The sequence below is a fragment of the Amblyomma maculatum genome, chromosome 9 (genome assembly GCF_055883805.1).
Source record: "Amblyomma maculatum isolate TAMU_Amacu chromosome 9, ASM5588380v1, whole genome shotgun sequence".
Lineage (NCBI taxonomy): Eukaryota > Metazoa > Arthropoda > Arachnida > Ixodida > Ixodidae > Amblyomma > Amblyomma maculatum.
The window spans coordinates 99601737-99629030 of NC_139352.1; the positions used below are offsets into that span (position 1 = coordinate 99601737).

The 27294-nt window shown below is 42.5% G+C and overlaps 1 protein-coding gene across 8 annotated transcripts in view; it reads left to right on the top strand.

Moving 5' to 3' along the window:
- Positions 1-5261: 5261 nt before the first annotated feature.
- LOC146180030 (uncharacterized) overlaps positions 5262-27294 on the top strand; it is a 68204-nt gene continuing 46171 nt past the window's right edge. For 3 of the 8 annotated variants that reach the window (XM_084579388.1, XM_084579395.1, XM_084579396.1), the window contains exons 1-2: positions 5262-5734; positions 10359-10636. In XM_084579388.1, coding sequence (XP_084435514.1) covers positions 10517-10636 — 120 coding nt within the window. In that variant the 5' untranslated portion in view covers positions 5262-5734; positions 10359-10516. Of the gene's footprint in view, positions 5735-6418; positions 6544-7550; positions 8705-9561; positions 9633-9806; positions 10283-10358; positions 10637-27294 lie in introns of those variants that run through there. The other 5 variants (XM_084579390.1, XM_084579394.1, XM_084579392.1 and 2 more) reach the window with 5 other exon arrangements.

A 27294-nucleotide genomic window follows, 5' to 3' on the forward strand; every position in this document is an offset into this window, starting at 1 on the left:
AGAAGTCACAATTCGTTGGGTCACATCGCCCACCGCAAAACAAAACCTCCGCAATGGCGAAATACAGCAGCGAAGGGGAAGGCAGGCAAAGGCAAACGGCGCGCAGCGCGCGGTGCCGCGCGCTGCTACATTGAAGGCGGCGCTGGCGGCCCCCTGCGGAGGCGCACAGAACTAGAATTTGCTGATATAGGCGGCGTCATCGCAGTGTATGGCGCCGGCTGAGGAGTGAGCCCACTACCCAATTCTAGCTCACTTTAACGGGGGTCCAGCTCGCGCCGTCGGCTGCGGTTGCACGCCGTGCAGACCACGTGGTATGGTGACGTCACACCACGCGGTACGCTGACGTCACGACAGAGGAGACAGGCTTGCGTGCCGGGAGCGGGGAGTAGGGGGCCTCCTAAATCGGTGGAAATCAAAGTTTTAATCAATCAATCAATCAGACGGGGGACCGGCTCGCGCTGTCGGCTGCGGTTGCACGCCCTGCGAACCACGTGGTATAGTGACGTCACAGCACGTGATACGCTGACGTCACGACAGAGGAGAGACAGGGGACCGGCTCGCGCCGTCGGCTGCGGTTGCACGCAGTGCGGACCACGTGGTATGACGTCACACCACATGATACGCTTACGTCACGACAGAGGAGAGACGAGGACCGGCTCGCACCGTCGGCTGCGGTTGCACACTGTGCGGACCACGTGGTATAGCGCAGGTTTATATATAAAGGGGAGACTATTGCGCTCGCCTCCAGTAGACCCTTACAAAAGGTGGCGATGCCTCCAGGAAGTGCAGCCGAGCGGTGGAATGAAAAGCGAAGGCTGCGGCGTGCTGCAGAGAGCCCAGAAGAGCGGGAAGAACGTTAGGCCAAGGAGCGTGCTCGGCATGCGGCTCGGCGACAACGATGCTCCACTGATACGAGCAACGTAAAAGCACGTGTAACCAAGGAAAGAAAAGTTAAGCCAAGTGTAACCATGGAAAGCCGAGTTTAGCAATCAATATGCTTCGCATCTGACCAGGCTTAACCAAGCTAAGCCTCAGTCATTTTTCTTCTTAGTCCTTCGTGCGGTTGCAATATGCGTTAAAGTACTAACCACCCTTTCCCTGTTATCTTTGCGTCCGTCTTTAGTCGCAATCGAATGTCTGGTCCTACTAGTGTGGTCTGTCATGCTGTTGATGTCTTCTCATCTTGGCCCCGTGTTTTGCTGCTCGTCCTGGTAGTTTTGCAAATGGCAGCGTCTAGAATACCGCCAACACCACCTGTCAGCTAGGCTGCGTCCTACAATACACCAAAGGAAAATTTCTAGTGCCCTCTCTGATGTTTTGCTCTAGGCGAGCAACACTGAGTTGCTCGCCCTCGCCCTTGGATGTGGATAGGTCAAGAAAACTGTACATACAGTACAGGAAGATGATAAGGGGGGAAGGGAAGAAACCGTAATGGCATTCATGGTGAGCTTTATCATATTGATTGTATTTATATGCTGTGAGCAAGAACGTTCTGATGCATTCTAGCAATGCGAGGAGGAGAAAGCTGTCTTATTGAAAGGTCAGGACACTGATTGTGGGAAGGTGCTGCTGAGAGGTTTGTGATGAGCAGAGCCTGTTTGATTCATCAGCAAGCCTTACTGCACCATAATTAGGATATGACATGAACAGCCAACACTGTTAAGTTGCGCTGACATATTCATGCGTTGTATGCATGCACAGTGTACGTCATTTTTGGTTGCTGAGTGGGCTTACACATATTTTTGATGTGATACCCAAAGTGTGAGCTCTTTTTTTTTTTTTTTTTTTTTTGCCTTCTCTCGTGCAGATGTCCGTGCTTAGGTTACACATGACCACCTCTCTTGCATATGCTCTGGTCGACGACTGGCAGTGATGCCCGTTTAGGTAATTTTTGGGTCGTCGAACATCGGACCTTCACATTTGGATGAATCCACTGTCAACTGGTTACAGGAGAATGATTCTCTCCTTGCTCTTCCAGGAGAGAAACCTAGCACATCTAATCTGACCCATTTCATGGCACCTGCGCACCCTTTATTTGTTGACCAAAGGTGTGGCCATATATATGAAATAAATAATTGAAGCAACAAATAAATCTCGGCAATTTGCAAAATATGCTTGCACATTTAATGCCAGTACACTTAACCTAGCGATTACATTTCCCGACATTCTGTGAATTGCAATGCATGTCTGCTAATTATAACGGTTGCTGTATGTGCTGTACCAGTGTACCTAGGCAGCTGTTTTCCCTCTTTGTGGTGAAGTTGCCAGTCTTCTGTTAGAGCAAAGATTGTGTTACCTCAGAATATTTTCTCACATGCATCAGTGCATACTTTGCTTGAATGCTCTAGTGCACCCTTTTAAAGGGACACTGAGGACAACTCCATTGAGTCATCGGTCTCAGTAAATATTTCATTATTTCTCTCATTATGGCTGTGTTGTCTGGCAGCAATTGTGGCATATAGTATTTATTGGTGAGAAAAATTAAATTTGAAGCCTTCCCATGAGTCGATTCATGATGACCTTGCTGAAAAGGACGTGTCACTGCCACTTTAGAGTGGCTCACGACACAATATATCTTGCAGTAATCTGCATCAAAACTTCTGTGTGGCAGCATGCATTTTACTTGCAAAATCGGCTGGTAATGGCAGCATCTTTGTTCTGTTTCTTGGTCTTTCCATCCTTTTAAAACCTCTGCTTTCATTTTATGTGGTCTCTTTAATGGTTTGTGGGGTTTAACGTCCCAAAGCGACTCTGGTGGTCTCTTTAAGGTTAGAACACTGTATCTTAGCGATACAGGAAAACTGCTTTCCATCCTCCTTAGTGTCCCTTCAAAGGAATCCGACAATAAAACATAATTCATAATAGGTATTTCAATATGTATTGCCATTTGCCTACTTTCTGCCTGTGGCTACTTGGAGCTTGTTTTACTTCACAAAAGGAGCTTTGTTTAACAAAATACAGTGTAAATTTCACTGGATGACTAATTAATAATTATTAACAACTCCCTCTTGTGTAAACTCACTGAACATCTCAAATGTGTTTCGTCAGCTCTTCATTACTTCTGGGCTGCCATGAATGGCAGCTATGGGATGTGGTTTTTATGGTAGGCAACCACATTGGCAGGAATGTTTCTTTGTGAGCTGCATCGATTAGTGTCTTCCCAAGACTTGGACATCACTTAGGAATATACACGGTCAGCAGTGGGACGATGTACATCGGACCTGTGTTGGCAGTCACTTTTTCAGAATTGCAGCATTGGAACCAAGGACCATATGGCATTACCTTGGCCTGCATGTATGATAACACAACAAAAACAGGACATAATTCCGCCTAACTGACAGGATTAAAATATCCATGCAGGCCTTGTGCTCAACACATCACTAAAGGCAACAAGCACTGTTTGCCATGTCAGTCACAGCAATGGTTCTAGCAAAACTACTTTCGCTGTGTAGTGTTTAATATTTTTAACAGTGCAAATTTACGCAGTTTTGTTACTCTTGCAATGATTTATGTCCATATACCTTTTTTATATCATAGCTGCAGTTGGCTATCATGACAATAGGAGTATTTTGTGACCACCTGAGGGTACTGATTGTCCTAAAATCGAGATGCATGTGTGTATTTTGACATTACACAACCAATATGCAGTCCGCAATAAATGTTCTGTCTTGCGCTGGCAAGCAGACTGCTTAAATCTTTGAAAATGCAACACATCATTAGCATGATTGTGTGAAACAATATGAAGAGATATCAGTCCATATCTTTGCTGCTTTCACAGCTGGCCTGTTTTTCCTAAGGCAGAAGAAATAATTACTTGGCAAACTTTGTTTTTGGTGCATACTGCAACTAGTCGCAAGGGCAATGACTGGACAAAGATGGAATCACGAACACAGCACTGTTTATTTATTGTTAGGCACTAGTCTACATGCTTGTCTACAATGATAAGCACTACAGGGCAAGTAGAAATAACATCGATCGAATAGGATGCCGTGGGATGTTTTCTGAAAAAAAAAAAAAAAAAAAAATCTACAGGCATTCGACACAAGAACTGTCTAGAGCTAGAGCAGCTGGAGGATACATACTGTGCAAAAATACCAGGTCTTCCACACTTGCGCTTCGAGCTTTCAACTTTAGGTGCAAAACTAGAGGCAGGAATGCGTCGAGAGATGTGGAGAGCATTTTTTCTTTGCGCGGGCGGTCTATCTCCCGGCACTCCTAAGTACTACAGAAGTTTACTTGAAAATATACCTGGGTTCCACGGTTGCATGACTAGTCCAGTAGGCCGGCAGCGAGTCGCTTGAGAGCTGTGATGAATAGCTGGCCTTCCCGGTTGAGGTTCTATTTCCCGGTTAGTCCCGGGCTGGCTACCGCACTGAAGCTTCATAATAGCTGTGCCAAGCTGCCTGCATCAATTGGACACCGAATTCCGTGTTTGTACATCCGATAAAGGCAACGAAAATGGCAAAACGATCGCCCTGGGGATACACTAACCGACCTCTTGAAATCCAGGATAGAGGCAATTTCGTACAAATTACAGGCTCCAACCGGCCTTTTTATACTGGTATTTCGAGGTGTTTAAAGTTTACCACTGCTACTAAATAGTGGTGTCGAAGTCGAGGACAACGATAAAAATGACAGCGAGATTCCATTGAAATACGCACTCGATCGGAGACGAGTTTTTCGCATCCCATGTGTTGCGCTACTTGCGCTGTACACCTTACTTCCGGATGATCCAAAGGCAGTGACTGTATAAATTTCGGGAAATGCAAGTAAGTACATGGAATGCTGACCACACCAGTTACTTGCAACATACTGCAGGCATGTTCCATCGACAAGGGCGGGCTGACACGCATTGCAGAACTAGCGTCGGAGAGTCCACAGGTCGGAGATGCTGCTATCTGTAACTAAGAGAACGCATGGGAATATCACAGCTTGCCGCTTGACGAACAGCAGTACGCGAGGCCGAAGCTCAAGTGGAAAGGAACACGGCCACACACGGCCACTCGGATACGATATTCAAATTACGATGCCAAGAAACCCGTCCGCCACCATCGCCACAGCCAAGTCCAGCTTGCGAGCGATCACGGAGCCGGCGACACTGGCGACCAGCTATCGACCTACCGCTAGAAACGGCGACAAGAAGCGGCAGACATTTTACAAAAAAAAAAAAAAAAAAACATTAAACAAGTTTTACGTCACATCCGGCAAATTATTCCTCCTCACTTCTTTCAGCTGGCGCATGCGCAGAAGCGACGGAGCATTCCAATAAAGGAGGTCCGGTTGGTTGAACCTTTCACACCCCTGGTTGAACCAAGGGTTGAACTGCGGCACCACGGTATTCAGATTGGGTGGTCAGCCGTCGAGGTGTTCATGCGCGGATGTGGAATAGATGTTTGGGGATTTTGTGGCGCTCATAAATTTTGAACCGTGCTTATAAAACTGTTTTGTCGTCAGAAGAAGCGAGAGTCCTCGGAAGACAGTACTGTTGCGTCGACTCGGCGCCGCGTTTGTTTTTTGCATTGTGACGCGATTGCTTCTCTTCGATGTGTATCCTTCGCCGGTTAAATTAACGTGCACCTGACCAAGTATCACTGAATGAACCCTGCATGCTAGGCGGCTGATAAAGGTAGCGTGTGTACACTACGGCCATCTCTGCATTTTGTGGTGTGCTATCGATGTCTCGTGTGTCATGTGAACACAAACGTCAGGACGTGGTCAGGACGAAAGCGGCGAGGTGGGTGCCATTTCACTCTCCTCCTCTTCTCGAATGTTGAAAATAAATGTTTTCCCATCCATGTCATCCTCCTGCTGTGATCGGAAGAGGGCAAGAGTCGGTGCAAATGTGGTCCGTGTTCTTGCATGGGATACGAAATGTACAGTCATGAGCGATATGAGAAAGAACAATTTTTTTTTTGCAAATTCAAATGGTTTAGTTGTCCTTCAAAAACAGAATAAAAATCCAAAAAAATGAAATACAAAGATGCAGACACTTCGCATACACAATACAAACAACAGCGGCGAGAGCGATGTATAAACTTGTATACATGAAATAAATATTTTAAACTGCATAAGTAGGAACAGTCACGGTACCTTAAGAGTTATCAGGTATGTTAAATTACATTATTAGAAATGAGTGCACACAGCGGGTAATAAAAATCAGCATACATTGTAAAAGTGCTGAAAGTATTGTTTGGATGTATGAGCCAAATTCTAAGCATATTTCACTTCGTGTGGAAGAGTATTCCATATTTTAGCGCCTATAAAAGAGCTGTCGTTCTCTGTATACGCTGTGAGTAGGTGGCAGATTAAAGTTTCCTAATGCATTTCGGGTGGTTCCGGATGATGTGTGAAAGCCGGATGTATGAAAGGGGTAATTGTACCTTACAATGTTGCTCACGACATTTGCTGTTTTTTGCAGACTCAATGCATCAAAAGCTAATATACGTGGATCGTCGAATAATGCCTTACTGGGGTGGTCCTGCTTGAAATGCGTTATGATTCTTAATGATCGCTTCTGTAACTTTCGGATGGGCTCAAGACAAGGTAACTGTTGTATGTTCATCCCTATGACTCTAGGCAGTATGAGAGATGGCTGTGGATAAAGGAGAAATATAAAATATGCAAAGTATATTTATCAAAGAAATTACGTGCCTGAAGAAGTCCGTAGCACTAGATGCAATTTTCCCCCACTGATGATTTTTTCAGTGTAAGTGTTTATCAGAAATTACGCCAAGATATTTGAAACAATGTGTATATTCTAGTATGATGTTGTCAGTACCGATGCACACAAATTTAACATCTACTTGTTTGCTACGGGAGTGAAATATAGTATATTTTGTTTTGTTGACATTAATAGAAAGCTTGTTAGCTGAGAACCATTCAGAGACTTTGGCTAAGGCTAAGTTTCTTTTGTAATGTATTTCTTCGATGTTATTACCTGTAATTATTATCACAGTATCATCTGCATACATTAGCATATCTCCATAGTTTAGGGCACACGGAGGTCGGAAACATATAAAGAGAAAAGCAAGGGTCCTAGGACAGACCCCTGTGACACACCTGCATGCATACGTTGCGGTGACGATGAGTAATTATTCGTGACAACTATCTGATGACGGTCATTAAAGTAACTAGAAAACAACTCGAAAATGCATTCCCTAAAACCCTAGTGCTTTAGCTTACACAGAAGAATGGAAGAGTCGACCATGTCAAAAGCCTTTTTTAAATCAAGAAAGACTACAGCCACAAGTTTGTTGTCATTTAAAGCAGTGTTATAGTGCCTAAGTGTTTATGACCTGGGCTAGTGACTGAACCGCTGTTGAAGAGGAATAATGAAGCCGGAATCTATTTTGCTGTGAGAAAAATGTATGGTACTTTTCTATAAATTTAATAATACGGTTCGCAAGGACATTTCGAAAAGGATATTAATGGCACTGAGCACAGATATAGGTTGATAACTAGAAGGGTTTGAGCGTTTTCCGTCTTTGTATATCAGAGCAACTCGTGCTATTATTAAAGATGTTGGGTACCTGGTGGTCTGCAGTGAGTCATTGAAAATGTGGCACAGTATAGGGCCGAGTATATCGATGTCTTCTTTTAACATACATACGGTTATTTCATCTATACTAGTGGCTGTATTACTAGGCATTGTTGCCAATCTAGAATACATTTTGTGGAGGTCAATATCCAGAAAAAAGGTATTTAGGAGTGGGCTCGGTAAAAAGGATGCTATAATTTGTGTCAGGTACGCCGCCAGCTGTAGAAATTCCAATGGTAGCGAAATATGAATTAAAGATATTCACAACGTTCTGATCAATGAGTCAGGAAAAATCCGTTTGCGTGGTTTACCAACAATACTGTTCACAATTTCCCATAGCTTTTTAGAGTTACTGGAACTTTGTTCAATAAGACGCGAGTAGTATTACTTCTTCCATGTGCGCATAAGTGCCACTGCTTTATTATGCATTTTTTATCACTGACCCAAGTAATAGCTGCTTTCCCTATTCTGTTTCCATTTATGATACCAAAAGTCCTTCTGCAGTGCCGATAAAATCTCCACGGCGAAAAGGGCGCCCTGTACGAGCGAACAGATCGACCAGTACTACTATTAATTTTAGGGCATGTCAGAGCATTAATTACATTCAAAAATTCAATATCGACATCATCGTGGTATATGCTACTAATGTTGATTGACTGGATGATGGATCTCGGTAGGGCATAGTCTATTCTTGTACTTACATTGGCTTGTTTTGGTTTTCGTTTAATGTTGTTTTTGACCGTGACGTAGGTGGGGAGATAATCTGAAATGGGTTGATTGCATACCCCCGCAGTGATTTCAGAGGTTATATTCGTTAAAATATGATCAATCACAGCTGCAGACATGCTTGTTATTCTAGTGGGAATAGTGATTAAATTCTGAAAAATAAATGAATCTAACAGATACGTGTAGTCATGATGGCTCACATTACGGGTATCATTGTTAATGTCACCACTTATTATCACCTGGTTTTTGTGTTCTGATGCTAAGGTGAAGAATATTAATTCCAGTTTTTCTAGAAACTTGGCTGCAGTTGAGCTGGGGGACCGATACACAACACCCACGATAACTGAGTCGTCCAGTCTGATAAATGATCCTTCAATATCAGGTGTGCTGCATAAGTGTGACAGTTTTGAACAAAGAGGGCTACACCACCACCACGTGAAGGTAAGTCACGTGGATTTGAGAAGGTTACATAATCAGGAATTACAACTTCTTCACCCTTTCTAAGCCACGTTTCGGATATTACAATGATATCGTAGCCTGTTTGGCACTGGGAAAGATAGGCAAGAAGCAAGTTCAAGGTTTTTTATTTTCTGCTACGTATATTGCTGTGGTATAGCTTCAAGATGCCTTTGTCATTTTCCGTGTAAGCTATGTCTCTGCCTTGAAGTCTATGTAGCCAAGAATCAGCTATTACACAATGTTTGAAAGATCATGTTCACATGTAAGATGTATGACCCTTGAATTGTCTGCTTTCCTGTCCATGATTTTGCCATCGGAGACCCAGGCAAGCTTCCAGCACTTTTGCAGTTTCAGTTATATGGTCTTGTCTAGCAAGATTTTTTTTTATGGCAGAGATAGTCATTTACAAAAACTGGCTCGTTTTCCTCAAATTCAAGCATTGTTAAGTTCACCGGTTTTTCTTTGCTGCTTGAAAGAACTTGTCCCTTACACTCCTTGAGGTAAGAGACAAAATTGCAAACATTATCGGTATTTCTCTATTAAATATGATGGCGACCTACGGATATTATGCATACACAGGAAACCTCTTTAAAAAGCTAAATAATCTGTTCTTGTCAAACAATATCATATACTAATAAATAAATGAATGCTCGAACTTTGTTATAGCTCATATTGCTCATGACTGTGCTTCTATTTATCGACGGTCTTTGGCCCGGCAGAACCATTCAGGCTTGGTGATATTGTTCTGGTTGGATTACAATTGCTGCAAAATTGCCGGTGTACTTGCCCACTGCATCCCCAAATGCTTGACAGTAATGGTTAAACCCTTCAAAAACATTCTCTAATTGAAATATTTTTGCTCACTTGAAGGGAAATTGCCGGAATTAAGAATTGCTTCAATGCGTTTGAAGCAAGACAAGCTTTATGTGTGCAACTCATTGAGTGGCTTCTTCTTGAAAGATGTTTTTGAACCACTTCGAAAAGATTCCTTTCGGTTCATGCTCATCTTACCTTTTATTTGTCAATTTTTATCTTTTTCCTTCGCTTGGAAGGTCTCCTGTTGCGCACTTATCCACCTTTGTACAACTTCAAATGAGTGATGTACTTTTTCTGAGATCTCTCTTAGTGTACATAGCAGTAACTCAATCATCCATTCAACAGTCTTTTTTCTTGTTAAAGCCTTTGCATTCTTCCCATGTACAAGTAACGGTATGGGGTTGTGCTGAATTGTAATTTATTTTCTGTCTTTGCATTTGCGAACTTCTTTGTTTGTCTTCTGCACGGTACTCCACAAAGTAACTAATTAGCATTTTCATTGACACCTTCAATGCCTAATGTGTAGAATTTGTTGCATGCTGGTCACATTCATCTCAATAGACTAATCTTTATTGCTTGCTCTACTTTGTCTGCTTTTCACCCTTTTCTCACATTTCTCGAGGAAAGGGGACTTGGGGGAATCCTTCCTTGAGCAGCCTTCTTTCACTAAAGGAGGCGTAGCATCAGCACCCTCTCTGGCAGGTGCTGGGAGACTTTTCAGGCCAAATTGTCCTTGTGTTGTAGGTGAGACCAACACTGTGCGGTCTCCGAGAATTGCCCACACATTCTCCTGTGGCCGCCTGCTTCACTGCATTTGCAGACGCTGCTCCCGGTGTCCAGGTGCTGTGCACTGGGACACACCCTGAGGTTGCGTGGCTGCCCAAAACCTGGTCCTGTGCCAGGCCTCGATGATCGCCCCAGTGGTGATGATGGCTGTGACTGGATGACACATGATGGCAAGGAAAGCTGTCTCTGGTCATGGAACTTTACTTCAAGTGCTTCACACCTGACCCCTCCGTAAAGTGCTTGGATCACTTCCTTCATAAAGGCAGCATGGCCAGCTCTTCTGCCAGCACTGCAGATGCTGTCATTTCGCAGGTTTGTACTAAACCTGGTTGGCTTGTAGAAAGTTGGCTTTTATCAGGGGAACACCATGTTACATTGACAGTGAGAGCAACTGTGACTGATATTGGCAGGATACACTGCTTGTGCAGGCTTACTAGAGGTCAAGAAATGAAATGCAGGTATTGTAGCCCAGTTGTTTTCACTAAGAGAGTATTGTCTAATCATAACCATTTTCAAAAACTAGATTTCGCTCTGTGTTGTCGTGTTTCTTGCCGTTCTAGGTGTTAGCATGGTAAACCACAATGAATAACCAACTAGGTCCAATTCTCGCCATTTTAGATTTCACTCTAACTCGCTTCTTAACAGTGACCACAGAGTCCTTTTTGGCCTTGAAATTACAAGCTTGAACCAAGTGGCAGGGAAGAAAAAAAATGTTCAGTTCTGAACTACTGAGGGGGCCGCCATCGCCGCCTTCAATGTAGCAGCGCGCGGCACCGCGCGCTGCGCGCCGCTTGCTTTCGCCTGCCTTCGCCTTCGCTGCTGTATTCTCGCCATTGCGGAGGTTTTGTTTTGCAGTGGGCAATGTGACCCAACGAATTGTGACTTCTGATGCGAAGCTGCCACCCCGATGACAAAACCATTTTGCTAGGCTGCCGGACACGCTTACAGGAAAGGCGCCACGCACGAATCGAAAGACATGTGACTCTTGGAAAATAATGGGAGCAAATATAAATCCTCCCTAATGGATATAAATACACGATGACCTGATCACATCAATTAAACGTATACCATCCTAGTTTTTCAGTTGTATTTTATTCTATGGCCTTGTGGAAACAGTAAGCCTGGGGAATTCGTGCAAGCAGGGCCAGCTAGCCGGATTGTCGACATGCTGCATCAAGGAGAAGCACAAAGCCAAATACGAATGTGAACAAAAAGCAGGACCAGTAGTTAGGAAATAACTTTATTCAACGCATTACTAAGCGTCAAGAATGCGTTGGTATATCTGTTGACCACAGCCAGCATATTATAGCTGAAGTGATTATAGGCTAATATTTCACAGGTATGTTGCAAAATAGAGTCTAATGAAATTGAATTGCGAAGCTTGTACAAGACTGCTAACGCGGCGTCGCCGGGAGCAAACAGCTTACTCGGCACAAACTGCCGCGAAAATGGAGACTCAGCTATTGTCAGTTCAGCTTTACTGCTTCTTGAGCAAGCTCAAAAATATGACGGCCTGTGGGGCGATCATTCATGACTTGATAACTACTATACATGGCGCAAAGATGACAACAGAAGAAAAGAAAAAACGAACACGACACATGTTGTGTCCTTTTTTTTGTGTGTGTGTTCGTAATGCAGTTAATGGCACGAAAGAAAAACACTCCGTGAACATATTTTCGAGAAACACTCTATACGGCGCAAAGAAGACAACACAAGAAATAAAAGGATACCATGTGAGCATGTGCTCTCCTTTTCTTCCTTGTGTCGTCTTAAATTTGCGCCGTATACGGTCGTTCTCGAAAATATATATATGTTCACCGAGTTTTTTTTTTTTTTCATGCTATGAACTGTATTCGGGCAGCAAATAAACTGATGCACTCAGAGTAGTAAAAGACACGCTCCAGCGAGAAATCGGATGCTTAAAACATATATACTCCTCGCCTCTCTCAGTTAAGATTACCACGGGTGTACTTTTTGTTAAGGAAGCAGTGGAGCCGCCGTTAATCAACCCGAGATGCCTATTAAATGCTTGTTTTCACACTCCCAGAGCTCCTGTCAGGTCCTTCTTTATCGATCAAAACACTGTCTGCACGAATACAGCTAATTCGCAATTGTGCAGTTATCTGAAAATTCTCAGATAATAAACTGCTGATAATGGACGGAGGATGCACTATTGTAAGCTTTTAAGATGTGTTCGATAATGACTTGTGGCAATTTTTATGCGCCTTTCTTCCATAAACAGCGTCGAGAGTAAATTCACGATCCAGAAGGCAGGCGCGACAAGAAGATGCTGACAGCTGCAGCCTATTAGGAATACGAATACAGCTTTACACGTTACCCGGGCAAATCTATGTGTCTCTGTGCTCTTTATCATCGCGGCCGTGAATCACGAACGTCAGAAAATGGGGCTATCGAGCGCCGCAGTCATTTTCATGCAAGCGCCTTAATTCACTTTTCGCCAAGGACGCCGGAGAGAAATCCGACACGCGTTTGCAGTTAGAAACCTCTTAGCTTATCGTATAGCACCAGTAGTAGCACAACTTGCTAATATATCCAACCTCTGCATAGCTGCCACACGCAAATCTAAATGTGTGGACGAAGACATTGCGTTTTTCTAAAGTGAGAAGGCCACGGTCGCACGAACGCAGCCCCTCAACCAGCAGAGCACTACATTGAAGTCTCCGGTGGCGCCACTTAGTGCATATAACATACACTGCGTCAGGGAAGGAGCCCCCGTGCACCCACTACCCCATTCTAGCTCACCTAAGCGTCATGTGGTTGTGTCATCTAACAAGAATAACATGCAGCAATGGCTGGGGCACTTTACTGCTGAACCAAAGGATACAGTTAAGTGCTCAAAGAGGCACTATGTGCACATTTGTGTACAGAGTGACCACAAATTTTCCTTTCAGTGTGGCACTCTTAGAAAAGATTTTATTGTGTCAGGCAAAATTAAATGTCTTTCAAGCTGTAGAGAGGGTGCATTTTTACATACCAAATAGCAAGCCCTCTACGGATCATTGTGCAGGCATTGACGAGTACGGTGGAGCTCGCAGTCTATGCCACCAATCATTAAAGGCATCGCATCTTGTTAACATGGGGTCCCGTTTTTGCACTTTCCATTGTGTAGCTGAAGATGTCAATGTCCCAGGACTGAAATGGGGATGAAGATAGGGATGGATATTGGAGAGGAAATCTGTGTACTAATATGGTGGAGTAGTTTCTCAGTGCTTCATAACTATTAAGTGAAGTGTATAGTATTAAGCAGTGGTGTATAGAGTGACATTCCTTAACCAAGTTTAGCCACTACATCAAAGTGCTAAAAGAGACAAAGGGGGTGCAAGTGAGGCTGATTGTTTTGGATAAACGAAAGCAGTGGAGCCTCGCTGTCAGACAGGAGAGATGTCTCTTCTACTCCCGTCCCATTGTTTCACTTAATAAAATGGAAGAGGCAGTTGCTGTTCCTGGAGTAAAGATCGGACAGTGCTTACATTGGCAGGAGTTTTATGTATGCAAAGCTGGGAGCAGCAGCGCTTGACACCATGTGAGCTCTGATTACAGTCTATCTTTGCTTTGTGTTTTGGCTGGGCAAAATGTAACGACATCTGTTGAAGCAGATCTTTGGTGTGCTCAGTGACAGCCGAGCACCCAAGCTTAGCCGTGCGTGGCATTCTGTGTCTGGGGAAAAAGGGGGTCGTGGTGGTTGAGCCAGTGCCATGTCTTTGGGCTTTTAGATGGAGCCAACACATCACTTTGGGGGCCGCCTCCTGTAAACCGTAGCTTCGGCGGGGGGGGCAGTGGACTTTTCTTGTGCTCTCCTTTGTTTTTTACTTATCTATTCTTCTTATTACCTCTCCTCTTTTTATGGCTTCTCACCTCACCAAAACCAATCACCCCAACCAATGGAGGCAGACTGAAAGAATGACTCAATTTCTCCAAAGAAACAAATAAAAGCTCTATCCAATACCACATGATACATGCTGAAATGGAAAAAAAGACCAACCCAGATTTTGTCTTCATTCCTAGTATTTAAATGCTTAATTGATGCCTTTGGGTCAGAGTGCAAAGAGAACGAAATAGGCAGTGGAGATCTCCTTTATTTTTACTAAGTGGCCAGGAAGAGCGCTGAAAACATAAATGTTCAAACTAGTAGTGCCCCTGTTGCCATTTCCGCACATAGGTGCTTAAATTCACAGCATAATATGTGACTGACTTCCTGCACCTCACCGAAAAGGAAATGCTCATAAAATGGCCTCAGTGACACCTGATCTTAACCTTCACTGCTGACACACTGCCACATATTAGTTTTAAAAGTTCAGTCAAATCAATCTATCAAAAAATATTATTTGAGACAACAGGTGAAAAGAGAGGATGAAGAAAAAGCTGCCCTAATACAGCTTGACAATGCTCTAGCCCCTCCCCCCTTCCAACTCCATTCCAAATAACAATTTTAAAAGCTCACATGTAAATGATCCTCCCTCTTAAGCACCAAGAAAACGTAGACTACTTGTGAAAGGACAAACACCAACCTTTATCATCCTCAGCATCCATGATTCCTGTGAGGTAACTGTGCTGGAAAATTCACCTCGCAGATTGGTCAACTTATAGGGCAAATGCCACTTTAGAAGAAGAATATTCTGAAGAGCAAAATTGAACGAAAGGTTTACAATGTATGTAATATTGGCAGCAATAGTAAGTATCCTGCGCCTGTCTATTTATTTATTTATTCAAATACCTCACGGGCTCCGATTGGAGTATTATGTGAGGGGGGTTACATAACTGGGGTGCGAAACAGAAGCATGTAGAAGACGGTTATTTTAACATCGTTATTTTCAAAACGTTAACATTATACAATGGCAAACACAAGAAAAGAGAACAAAATTTGAAAAGTACACTATAGAACACACTTCAGTAACAGCACACTTCAGAACAAAATGTTGCTTATTTTTTCTTTGAAAATAACATAATCTGAAGTGTGAACAATGTTATCAGGAAGACTATTCCAATAAATGATGGCACGGGGCAGGGCTGATGAGTTGAATGCAGTGGTTCTTCCCGAAAGGTGTTTAAGACTGAGGTGATTATGCAATCGGTGAGATGTGCGGGCCGGTTTTGTCAGCGGTAGTGTGAAGGAATGATGGCTATAAACAATTTTATGAAATAGACAGATAAGTGCTATTGTTTTGTGAGATTCTAAGGATGGAAGGGATAACGACGCCCTAATGTTAGTTATACTGAAATGTCGGCAATAGTTGCGAGAAATGAAACGAGCGGCACGATTTTGTACATGCTCTAGGGAATGAATTAAGTAATATTGGTGGGGTGACCAAATGGAAGATGCGTATTCAAGTTGAGGGCGAACAAATGTTTGATATGCCAACTGCCACGTGGAAGAAGGTGCACCTCTGAGGTTACGTTTTAAATAAACTAATGTACGGTTAGCTTTGGCAGTAAATTTTTCTATGTGGGTCTTCCTTGAGAGATTTGGTAAAAAGTGCACGCCAAGGTACTTGTATGATGACGCAAGGGTGACTGGACTGTGATTAAGCAAGTAAGTGAAACGGTGAATAGTCTGTTTACGGCTAAATGTCATTAATTGGAATTTATCAGTGTTAAGGGACATTTGCCATGATGCGCACCAGTTATTAATGCTGTGTAGATCTTCTTGAGGGATGATGTGGTCATTAGCAGAGCGGATTTTGCGATAAATGACGCAATCGTCAGCAAACATTCTTAGTGTTGAGGTGATGCTTAACTGTAGGTCATTGATGAAAATCACAAACAGTAAAGGGCCTATTACACTATACAGTACAATAATAAGTTTATTTCCAGGTTCAACTGGAGGGTTTCCCGGATAAAAGCTGCCTTCGCAGCTTCACAGTGTCCAGGAAACCCTTACAAGCAGCAGCAGACGAGTGGTGAAGGAAATCTCCAAATCTGTCATATATACAGTAGTCACATTCAATAACAAAACATTAAATACACACGGAAATTCACAATAAGCTTTAAAGTAAATGGCACAAAGAGAAAAATAGTTGAAATGCGCAGTTTGTAAGGGAAAAATGTAAACTGGGCAAACATTCAGCAATCTACAAACAGAAGCATAAAATCACATTTGAACAAAATATTTGCGCAGCTCGGCTTTTGTGTATCCTATTGTATTTTGATAAGTGTTTAAAACATGGGGCAGGTTGTAAGACAGCATTTGTAATTTATAATCAGTGCGAAAATGTGGTACATTCCATGCATTAGTACTTCTTGTGTGCATGTTAGCAGGATGCGTCTCCAAAGATGCTAAGGAAGAATAATATTCGGCAACGGATGCCTTCGAAAAATACGTGATTTGTAGTAACCTATAATTATACAATTGATCAACACGGATATTATGAGCTTGGAATGCATATTTGGAGGTGGTCGCATAATCAACATTAGCTATTATTCTAACAATTTTCTTTTGCAATACGAGAAGCTTATTTATGTTTGCCTTGGTCATTGTGGCCCACACTAAACTACAGTAGTTAAGGTGAGAAAAAAATAATGCGTAATAAACTTGTAGTTTACACTTCATAGGTAGAGTTGCACGACATCGCGAGAGGGCCCCACAGGCAGAAGAGAGTTTTTTGCAGATATGTTCAACGTGAGCATTCCAGTTTAAATGAGATGAAAAATATACACCAAGGGATTTATGTTCCTCAACAATTTCTATTTGTTGGTTTTCAAACTTCAGTACACAGTTTGGTGTTGTCGGCTTATTTCTTGCGCGAAATATTACAGCCTTCGATTTTGTAGGATTTATCTTTAATTTATTCATCATTGACCACCTAGATAATCTATCCAGTAGGTCGTTACCTTTCGCTATTACATCATTGAGATTATGGCCTGAAAGAAGTAATGTGCTATCATCGGCGTAAATTACAAAATGAATAGAAGGATCTACAGTTACAATGTCATTTATGTAGGTATTAAACAAAAGGGGTCCAAGTACGCTCCCTTGCGGGACACCACAGCTAATAGGTAAAGGGGATGAAAGTTCATTATCTACAGATACTGACTGGCTTCTGTTTTGGAGGTAATCTTCAAGCAGTCTGAGTGGTTTACCACGGATTCCGTACATTTGAAGTTTATAAGCAAGGATCGCATGATTTAAGCAGTCAAATGCCTTACTAAAATCAAGGAAAAGGCCCACCGTATACAAGTTGTCATTAATATTGTTCAAGATAATTTCTTTCATTGCTAATAAGGCTGTTTCTGTTGATTTGCCTGTTCTGAAACCAAACTGCGACTCAGATATTACCTTATGTTTATCAAAACACTTCGTTATTCTTGAAGAGATATCCTTTTCCAGTCCTTTAGAAAACACGGGGAGCACCGAAATCGGCCTATAGTTTCCTGGTAAGTTTCGGTCGCCCCCTTTATAAATTACTGACACTTTTGCAGTTTTCATTCCGTTGGGAAAAACCCCGGATTCAAGTGCCAGATTATAGATATGAGAAAGCAGGGGACAAATTATAGATATGACATATTTCAACGGTGTCATCTGCATGGCGTTTATATCTAAGGCTTTGCTATTACTAATTCCCATATACACGTTGTAAACTTCACTTGCATCAGTTGGCTCGAAGAATATAGTTTCGCTAACCTGACTAGGATAACCGGCGATAATGGTGCCTGTAGGATCTTGAGATGAAGTAACACTATTAAGAAAATGTTTGTTGAAGTGTTGTGCGAGTGCTCTTCCCCTTACTTCGTTTCCACCGACAAGCATCGTTTTCGTAGCATGGTTATTTACACGGCGACCAAGGACATCGTTTAAAGCTTTCCAGGTAATATCAGGTCTACTTGAACTGACGTTAGAAAAGAGCCGCTGATAATAGATATTTTTAGCTTTCCGTAGCTCCGCGTTCAATCGGTTCCTTAACTTTTTGAAAGAAAGCAGCGCATCTTCTGTGCGTGTTCGAAGGAACATTTGATACCGACGATTTTTGTTTTTATCATTTTGAACAATTTTTTTGTAACCCATGGTTTTCTTATCTTTTTGGGAGGGGTGTGTACTTCCAGCGGAAAGTGCTTCGAATAAAAATGAAGGAAATGGTGAAAAAATAGGTCGTACGCATCATTGACGCTCGTTTTCTGCAACACACAAGACCAGTCAAAGTTCATAATATCGTGCTTAAAAGCTTCCAATGAGCTATCGTTGATGCGCTGCACACGTATGGACTGTTTCACAATGTTTCGCTTAACATGCTCATTCCGAAAAACGACAAATACCGGACAGTGATCACTTACATCAGAAGCAATTGTACCGCAAGAGAGTACACTGGTTTCAATATCCGTAATTAATAAATCAAGTGCAGTCGCACTAGTGCACGTGACACGTGTTGGTGTTTCGATTAAGTTAACAAAACCGCAGGACATAAGTTTCATGTTAAAATCACGTACAGTAGCATTCTGGTCAAGCATATTGATATTAAAATCACCACTGCACAAAAGCGAGCATTTGTTCAGTGACGCATATTCTAGAATCTGGTCAAAATAATCTGTAAAAGCCTTCATGTTGCCATTTGGGGGGCGATATACAACAGAGATCACTTGGTTTCGATTTTGCAGTGTTAAAACTTCATAATCTTCTGTAACCTCACTAAGATTAGGCAGAATGTGGCATCTTTTGCACGCGAGAGTATAGATAGCGACACCGCCGCCTCGTTTATTTGGTCTGTTAAGGAAGAAGGTTTCGTAACCGGGTAATTCCAACATCTTGCAGCCAGATTGATACCATGTTTCAGTGAGCATCAAAACTGTAAATTGGAAAGTGAACTGTCTTAACAAGAACGTGATTTCTTCTTCCTTATTTCCTACTGAGCGGGCATTAAAGTGCAGGGCAGTTTCACACCTTCGGTCCTTTAGTTTCACCTGTTGTGGTAGTGCAAGTTCGTGATAGGCCATTTTGTTTTTAATTGTTACGGATTACCAAGCAGAAGGACGCCCCATTTCAATTGCTAGGTGAGCTATGAATATTGCCTGTTTCTAACTCAGCACGACTGCTTTCCGACGAGAAGATCTTGATAGGTCTTTCTCGCTGGTTATCGGCATAACCGCCGAGCCATCAGCTTGCCTCATGAAAATTTTTCCATTTTGCGACCAGACAGACTTCCAATGATGCTCATACTTTTTTTTAACAGCATATGCAAGCAGTTTTTTTTGTGCCGGGCAGAGGTGTTCGTTTACGTATATAGGGTCCGAAGTTTCTATCCCAACATCAGTGTTTGTCAGCCTCATTTTTTTGGCTTTCTGAAGTACCTTGTCACGTTTGGCTTGAGACCGGAACTTAACCACAATATTCGACTTGTCTGCCTTACGTGTCGGCACTCTATGACAGGCTTCAATATCCCGTTCTTCAATAGGCTCACTAATTGCAGTTCCTATTTTTGAGACTATGTCAAACACATACTCGCTGTCATTTTTGTTGATTCCTTGAATTTCTAGGTTGGCTCTTCTCGAGTATTGCTCAGAAAGAGTAAGTCGCTTCTCCAAGTCAAGCATTTTACCTTCCAGACTCGTGTGCAATGACTGAAGGGTCTCATTTTCTTCAGCAAGGTTCTTGTTTTTAGCGATCTCTGCATTTAGCTTTTCCTCAAGCTCTCTGATAGAGTCATGTGCGAACTTGATGCTTTTATTTAAGCCTTGTTTTTCACTCTGCCTGATGTTACATCAATTAGAGGGGACGAATTGTTATCAACAGAAGTGAATTGTTTACGAAATGATAAAAAGTTTCTTATCCAAGATTTTCTTAATGAATCAAGGTGCAAGGATGAGAGTTTCGCGATTAAATGACAGTGTGGAACGCGGTCGAAGGCTCTAGCATAGTCGAGGAATATACAGTCGATTTGAAGACTTTCGTCCATACCGTGAAGCAGCTCATTAGTAAACTCGAGTAGTTGTGTCTCACATGATAACCCTTTTCTGAACCCGTGTTGTTGTGAATAGAAGAAACCGTTGCCTTCTAAATGTAGTGCCGTGTTAGATGCAATGATGTGCTCGAGAAGTTTGCAAGATATACATGTCAGCGATGTTGAGCGATAGTTAGCAACATTAGTTCGGTCACCAGATTTGAAAATTGGAATAACTTTTCCAATTTTCCACTCGAATGGTATCTCTCCTGTTGAAAGGGATTGGCGAAATATATGAGTGAGTATGACGCTGGAATGAGCCACGGTATGTTTCAAAATTTTTGAATTAATCCCATCAACACCACATGAAGTACTTACTTTTAGATTGCTAATCAATGTCGCAACACCATCAACAGTAATATCTATTGGGCTCATGTAATCATAGTCATATTCAGGTGCCGATGGAATATTGGAATAGTCTTCCTTCGTGAACATATTGGCGAAAAAGTTATTGAAGGTCTGAGGGCGTTCATCTGGAGCAATGGGATCTCCAGCCTCATTTATCAATGTAAAATCTGAAGAAGTTTCGGAAGGTGATAATGTTTTTCAAAATTTTTTTGGATTGTTCTTAAGGAGGGATAGCAAATCGTGAGCCATGAACTTATGCTTAGCTTTCTGTATGGCCAAGCAGTATTTTTTATCGGCATTTTTATGTTTTTCCCGTGATTCGGGTGTTCTCAGCCGTTCAGCTGTTTTGAAAAGTCGTTTTTTTTGTTCAGCGTACGAAGATTCTTGTGGTACCACGGCTTAGATGAGCTAGCACGGAAACATGAGGGGTATATAGGTGTTCATTAACTGCGTGAGTTTATCTTTGAACTGACACCAGTTTTCGTTAACAGATTGATTAGGAAAGAATTGCAGAAAGGAATCGCAGAAAGTTTGCAAGCCGAGGTTAATGGCATCGTAGTTCGCTCTGTTATAGTCGAAGATGTATTTCTGAGGTTGGTTGCGTGGGCGGGATGGCATTTTTATAGTGAAATGGAGCAGTTTGTGATCACTGAAACCAGCCGTGAGGGAGATTGGGCTAATATTGTCTGGAGCCGATGTGAAAACAAGGTCTAAAATGTTAAGGCCGCGCGTAGGTTTAGAAACAAGTTGAGTTAAAGAAAAGTCTAATGTTAGTTCATCGAAATTAACCGGGTCCTGTGCCGATGAAGTTAAGGTATTCCAGTTGATATTCGGGTAATTAAAATCACCGAATAAATAAATATCGGCCTTTGGGAAGTTGCTTCTTTTATCTGAGAGGTTAGCATACAGATTTGCTACGAAAGTTTCTGAGCTATCTGGTGGTCGGTAGCATATACCAAGAAGGGACTTAAGAGATGAGGACGTGATGCAAACCCATAATATTTCTAGAGGGGACGAAATGTTGACACGAAAGGAAGGAATGTGATTTTTTATGGCGATCATTACGCCACCACCCCTTTTATTAGTTCTGTCATTCCGGTAAATAACAAAATCGGGCGAATCAGGTAAGACTTCGTCGTCAGTTATATCCGAGTGCAGCCACGTTTCTGTTATGATGATGTCAGGCTTATTATCTTCTAGATACGAGTAGAGTTCGGTGCACTTTGGGAGGATGCTACATATGTTAGTAAATGATATGGAAAGCGAAGAGATGACGCCGTATAAAGGCTCTGGATGATAGTCTGCCTTGTGTGCAACCGCTCTTCGCTTTTGCTATTGGGTGCATTGTTTGACAGTGTCAGAAGCAGCGTCATACATATACACATGATTGTTCATGCGCAGTTTATCAACTCTAAGTTTAAACGACCCGCCCTCCGATTTTGCGAAATCTAACAGTCTTTTCCTAGCCAGGCGCGTTGGGAAAGAAAAATCTTCACGAACAACATACTGCGTGTCTTTAAACTTGTAGCCTTTGTCTATGATATGCTGTTTGTCCTTGTAGTGTGCGAACTTGACGATTATCGGTCTACTTTTCTCTGGTTGGTATCGACCAAGCCGATGGGCCCTTTCAATTTGTGTTGGCTCAAGTGTGCAGCCAAGGTGCTCCGCACACAGTTCCAACACCTTCGTTTCTGAGCTGGACCATGTTTCGGACTGGTCGTCAGGTATACCAAAGAAAAGCAGGTTAGAGCGGCGAAGTCTGTTTTCTGTGTCGTCACATCGAGAGGTAATTATCTTTAATTGCTCAGTTAAATTTGAGGGACCTATTGTAGACAGTTCTGTGGATGGCTTTGAAATGTTTGATTTCATTTCTGCCATTTCGACCTCGAGTGTACGAATTCTGGCAGAAAGCTGTTTTAGTTCAATGCCCACTGATGCTTGCCACTGTTCTAGGGCTCGTAGGTCATTCCTGATATCATCCTGGCCAGATTCAATTCTCTGGGCTGTCGCAAGTACAGTTGCGAGAATGCTTTCTTGATCGGTGCCAGGCGGACCGGGGTTTGACTCTACGTCTCCAGAAAGCGCTAAGAGAATGCTGGTAATACAGAGTGCCATTCCAGTCCTACAAACAGTGAGAACATTCAACCAGTGTCTGGGGCACGACACCCCGAAAAAAAAAAATTCGAGGTTTTAGCAGATAAAGAGTCATCATTGTAACTGACCTGGAAGAACACGAACTATGAGTGCTTCATGGTGAAAGCGATGTCGTGCCCCAAGAAAACGCTGTCCGGTTGCAGATTATATCCCACGCTTCAACGCTGATAGCGGGGTGGGCAGATGTACATGACTGTAGTTGCCGGCCGAACTTGGCAATATCGTCCAGAAATGGCGGTTTCGTCCAGCTGTCGGGTCTGGTCGTGTCGGGAAGCGTCCAAAGTTGCAAAGGATCCGCAGTCGGTGCATTCCAAGGGTATTGAAGAACCAGGAAAACTTGGAAGAACACGAACGGTGAGTGCTTCATGGTAAAAGCGATGTCGTGCCCCGACAGGTAGGAAATTAGAAACAAGAACTACAGTGGACAAAAGAGTGTAAATTGGCCGGAAATCCGCAAAGCAAAGTCTGGGGAATCTTCAACAGATACCTAACTGCAGAGAATCTGCTTATCTTCAAAAAGGATAGAGCCAGAGCGCTATATATTGCGTGAAATGCAGAGAAAGGTCCATGGCCAAAATATGTATCTTCGAATTGTTCAGTAACATCAAATAAAATCTGGAAACTGGTTCATAATTTCGTTAGCCACCATACTCAATTCACACTTGCAGTCCTGACATCATCCAGTACATGAACTACATTAGAAGTGCAGGCCAACATTTTGGGCGAACATTCGTAAAGCACTTATCTGCGGTAGAAAAATAACATGTTTGGAACAGGCCTGCATTAGGAATACCATCAGCTTATTACATTACAGGAACGAAATAAGGTAACGAAAATAAGGAACGAAAATCTGGTACAAAATGCCACCATGCCCAGATATTCTACTCTATTTGATGCTTGCCCATCTCTCTGAAGCTGCTCTGGAAGCACTTGAAATTCTGTAATAAATGTGGATAATCGGAAAGATGTCTTAGGTATCGAAAGAAGCAGTTGTCAAATGTTTTCTTTAACCGTGCAAACCATCAGTTAACTTGACCCTTCAGTTGTAGGCCAGTAGCACAGACTAGTTGCTTAGCAAAATCATTTGAAAGTGTAAACATCAGACTTGCCTTCGGCGGCTTTATTCATACATTAGTGCAGATTCTTAAAAACCTTGTACAAGTGTCGATTGCCTTGTCCACCTTGAGGACACTATTTGGGAAGCGTTCATCCACAACCAATGCTGTATTGGGGTCTTCTTCGGCCTTTGATACCACGTGGAGGTATCAGTATCCTGCATGACCCAGCAGAACTAGGCATCCGTGGCAGGCTGCTCAGCTGTTTGAGCAACTTTCTGGATAACCACACATTCAGAGTCTGTCTGGGTGCAACTTTTTTCAATCCTTTTAGTCGAGAGAACGGTTTACTCCAGGGGTGCATCATGAACATGACTCTTTTTGTAGTGAAAATGAATTCCATAGCAAAAGTCATCCCACATTTCATGATGTACTGAGTTTGCGCAGGTTACCTGCAAATGGCATGCACTTCCTGCGCCTGTGAGAGATAGGGGCAAGTGGCATTTGCTTAGACCAGGCTTACAGGTCGATCTCACTCTTTGTCTTCACCAAACTGCATTACCAGTCAAAAAACAAATTTTAGGTAATGCTTTTAATTAAGAAAAATTTGGTTCTTTATTACATATAAGAAACATAAAAAAAAGGAAATTTCCAGACCTTCATTCTTCTGTGTCCTGGAACGGCTGTCACAATAATGCTGGGAATCTGATAGGGCGTGCCTGTTACATATCTGTAATTTCCTGATTTGTTCTGAGTTAGACAATGGGTGCATAGTATATGATTCAGTTTGATCATGCTGCTGGAAGTAACTGGATTCAGTCCATGATCTTGGTTTACGGTTGTCATCCAGTTCTTATTTGTGAAATGTCCTTCCACAATAATCTTCAGCAACAAGCGCTGGACGATAGAGCCACTGATCTTGTGTTTTGAAGAAAAATTCCGGACGTAATGAGGGAAGTTCCATGTATTGCCCCAAGACATGAACCACTGCCACTGGTGTACACCCTCCCCGATGTTTTTGACCTCACACTAACATAATTTCAGAAAACGCAGACACCACATGAGCACTTCATACAAGAATACAGGTGCGGAAAAAAAGAAAGAACTACACTGTATTTTACAGACGGCTCAAAAGCTAAAGACTATGTTGGAAGTGCAAAACTCTTAGACAAAACAGAGAAAACTGCACAACTGTCTCAGTGTGCATCAGTTTTTACTTCTGAGTGCTGTGCTGTTTGTGCTGCTGTCAAGAAAATAATGGATAAGAACATCAAAAATAACAAAATTTACACAGACTCCTTAAGCACACTCACTGTATTGAAGTGTAGAAATGCTATTGAACCACTGATGGGAAACGTACCACTCAACATAGTAGAGGTAATGACACACAAAAGCAATCTAAAAATTCTGCTGGGTCTCCGGTCATGCTGGGATTAGAGGATGTAAAAGAGCAGATGTATGTGCGGGAAGCGTAAAGATTATATTAACAGAATAAATCAACACTCTACGCAGGAATTGCAAGAAGGTAATGCGCTGCAAATTAATAGCTAAGGGGCAGGCTGCTTGACAAAATGAAGGAAACAAGATGCTGCATTCTGGTAAACCCATATTAGGAGAACGGGTATCATGTCAGCATCAGAAGCGCTTCATCAAAGTAATTTTCTACCTGCGTATAAAGAAAGACAAACTTATATGTCTAAGAAAGAAAGGCAAACCTGTATGTGAATTTTCTGCTGATGAGCTCACAGTAAATCACATTTTAATCACATGCACAAAATTTGAAGACCTAAAAAAAAATGTTTTTCCTTTATTTTACAATTAAATCATTGCATTTTATCCACAGCTTTTATGCAAACAGGCATTTGTCGATTTTTCATGTTTGTACATTTGTCAAGAAAGCCAATTTATTAAATCAGCTACAGTCGCCGACCATTTCTTCGGAGCTTTAAGAGGCCGAGATAGCGTCCGGAAAATCAGGCAGTCTGAAAAAACGAATTCATGCAAATAAAGTCGCTTTATTTAGTGAGCAGTTTGAAAGCGTGGTCAATATGCATCAGCGGGGCCCTGCGTTGCCGTACAAGTAAGTCGGCTTGCATGTTGGCAAGTGTTTTCAGCTGTACACCATCAGAGGTCGGATTAGTTCACTGCTAGTTGGCAGCACAGCCTCTGGCTCCTCACTGTCTGAGCCTGAGTAGTCACTTTCAAGCACTTGGGGAGGAAGTTCTTCATCGGTGAGTTAAGGAGTATAGACACGTACATTTTCTGTTTTGGGATTTTTGCTTTAAACGATCCATCATTGTCCAAAACGGGCTGCAACCTAAAAAGCCCTAACACGCCTCAATTAATAATTATCAGGGAATTTATCAGGACCAGTCTCGGTTTCGAGCTCTCTGAGCACGAGCGTGCGATGATGTCAAAGATGCAAACGCACGCCACATGAGCGCCTCCTGCTGGCAAGACTGGCGACACGTACACACACAAACTGATGACGCATACGGGTAGCGTTTTTTGTCTGCGTGCGATCGCTTGTGCAAGAAAATGTCGTTGTCGAGCAAAGATTTAGCATAGCATAATTAGTTCTCTGACGTTTCGCCCTAAGGCGTGGATGTTATTGATACTAATATTTCCAGCGCAACGACGAAGAAACGACAGGACATTCGCTACTTGCAACAATTTATTGAAGCTGAAAAGCAGCTGCTTATATAGCCATTAGAGGGCGGGGGAAGGAAAAACGAAGAAAATGGGAATGATGCGTGCACGATCACAAATAATGCTCCAGAGGGGACATGCAGGAATAACGGTATCTAAAACATATCTAAAAACTTGCACTATTTTTTGCATATCATGATTGAGGGAGTGCTTATGCAGGCACTCCCACTCTGCGATTTTGTGTGCCTCAATCAGTTCGCATGCAACTGTGTCTTTACTTTTGCAGACGATTCTTGTATCTTTTAAGTCTGGCTTCACAATTTCTTTTATCTTCTTTTCTGCATTCCTTGTAGTGAAGTGGCAGATTCGAGCCAGTTCCGTTCTTGAGCTATAGTTTGTGCTCTCTTAAACGCTCATTAATGCTCATTAGTAGCTATGCACCAACATGCCCCACAAAGTGTTTTACTGTGATGTTATTGACACTGCCGAGCACTTTGATTTCTACCTGCTCGCCAGCGACTCAAGTGAAAAAGCAGGAACCAATAGCAGCCTCGAAAGCTTGGCAGTTGGCATGCAGGAAATATTCGCTCGTTAGACATGTTGAACAATTATACTGATTATTTTGAAGATGCTACTCTCTCACAGTTGGCTGGTGCTGTGAGCTCCAAGCTGGCATCCGAAAAAAAAAAAAAAAGTTTTAGCAGTAAAAAAAAAAAAGCATGGTCTGATCAGACGTCACCTACCGTGCCTAGCATGACTCCCATCCGGCACATGCTCACGCGCTGATTGGTACCAACGCGGCAGGTCACAGTGGCGC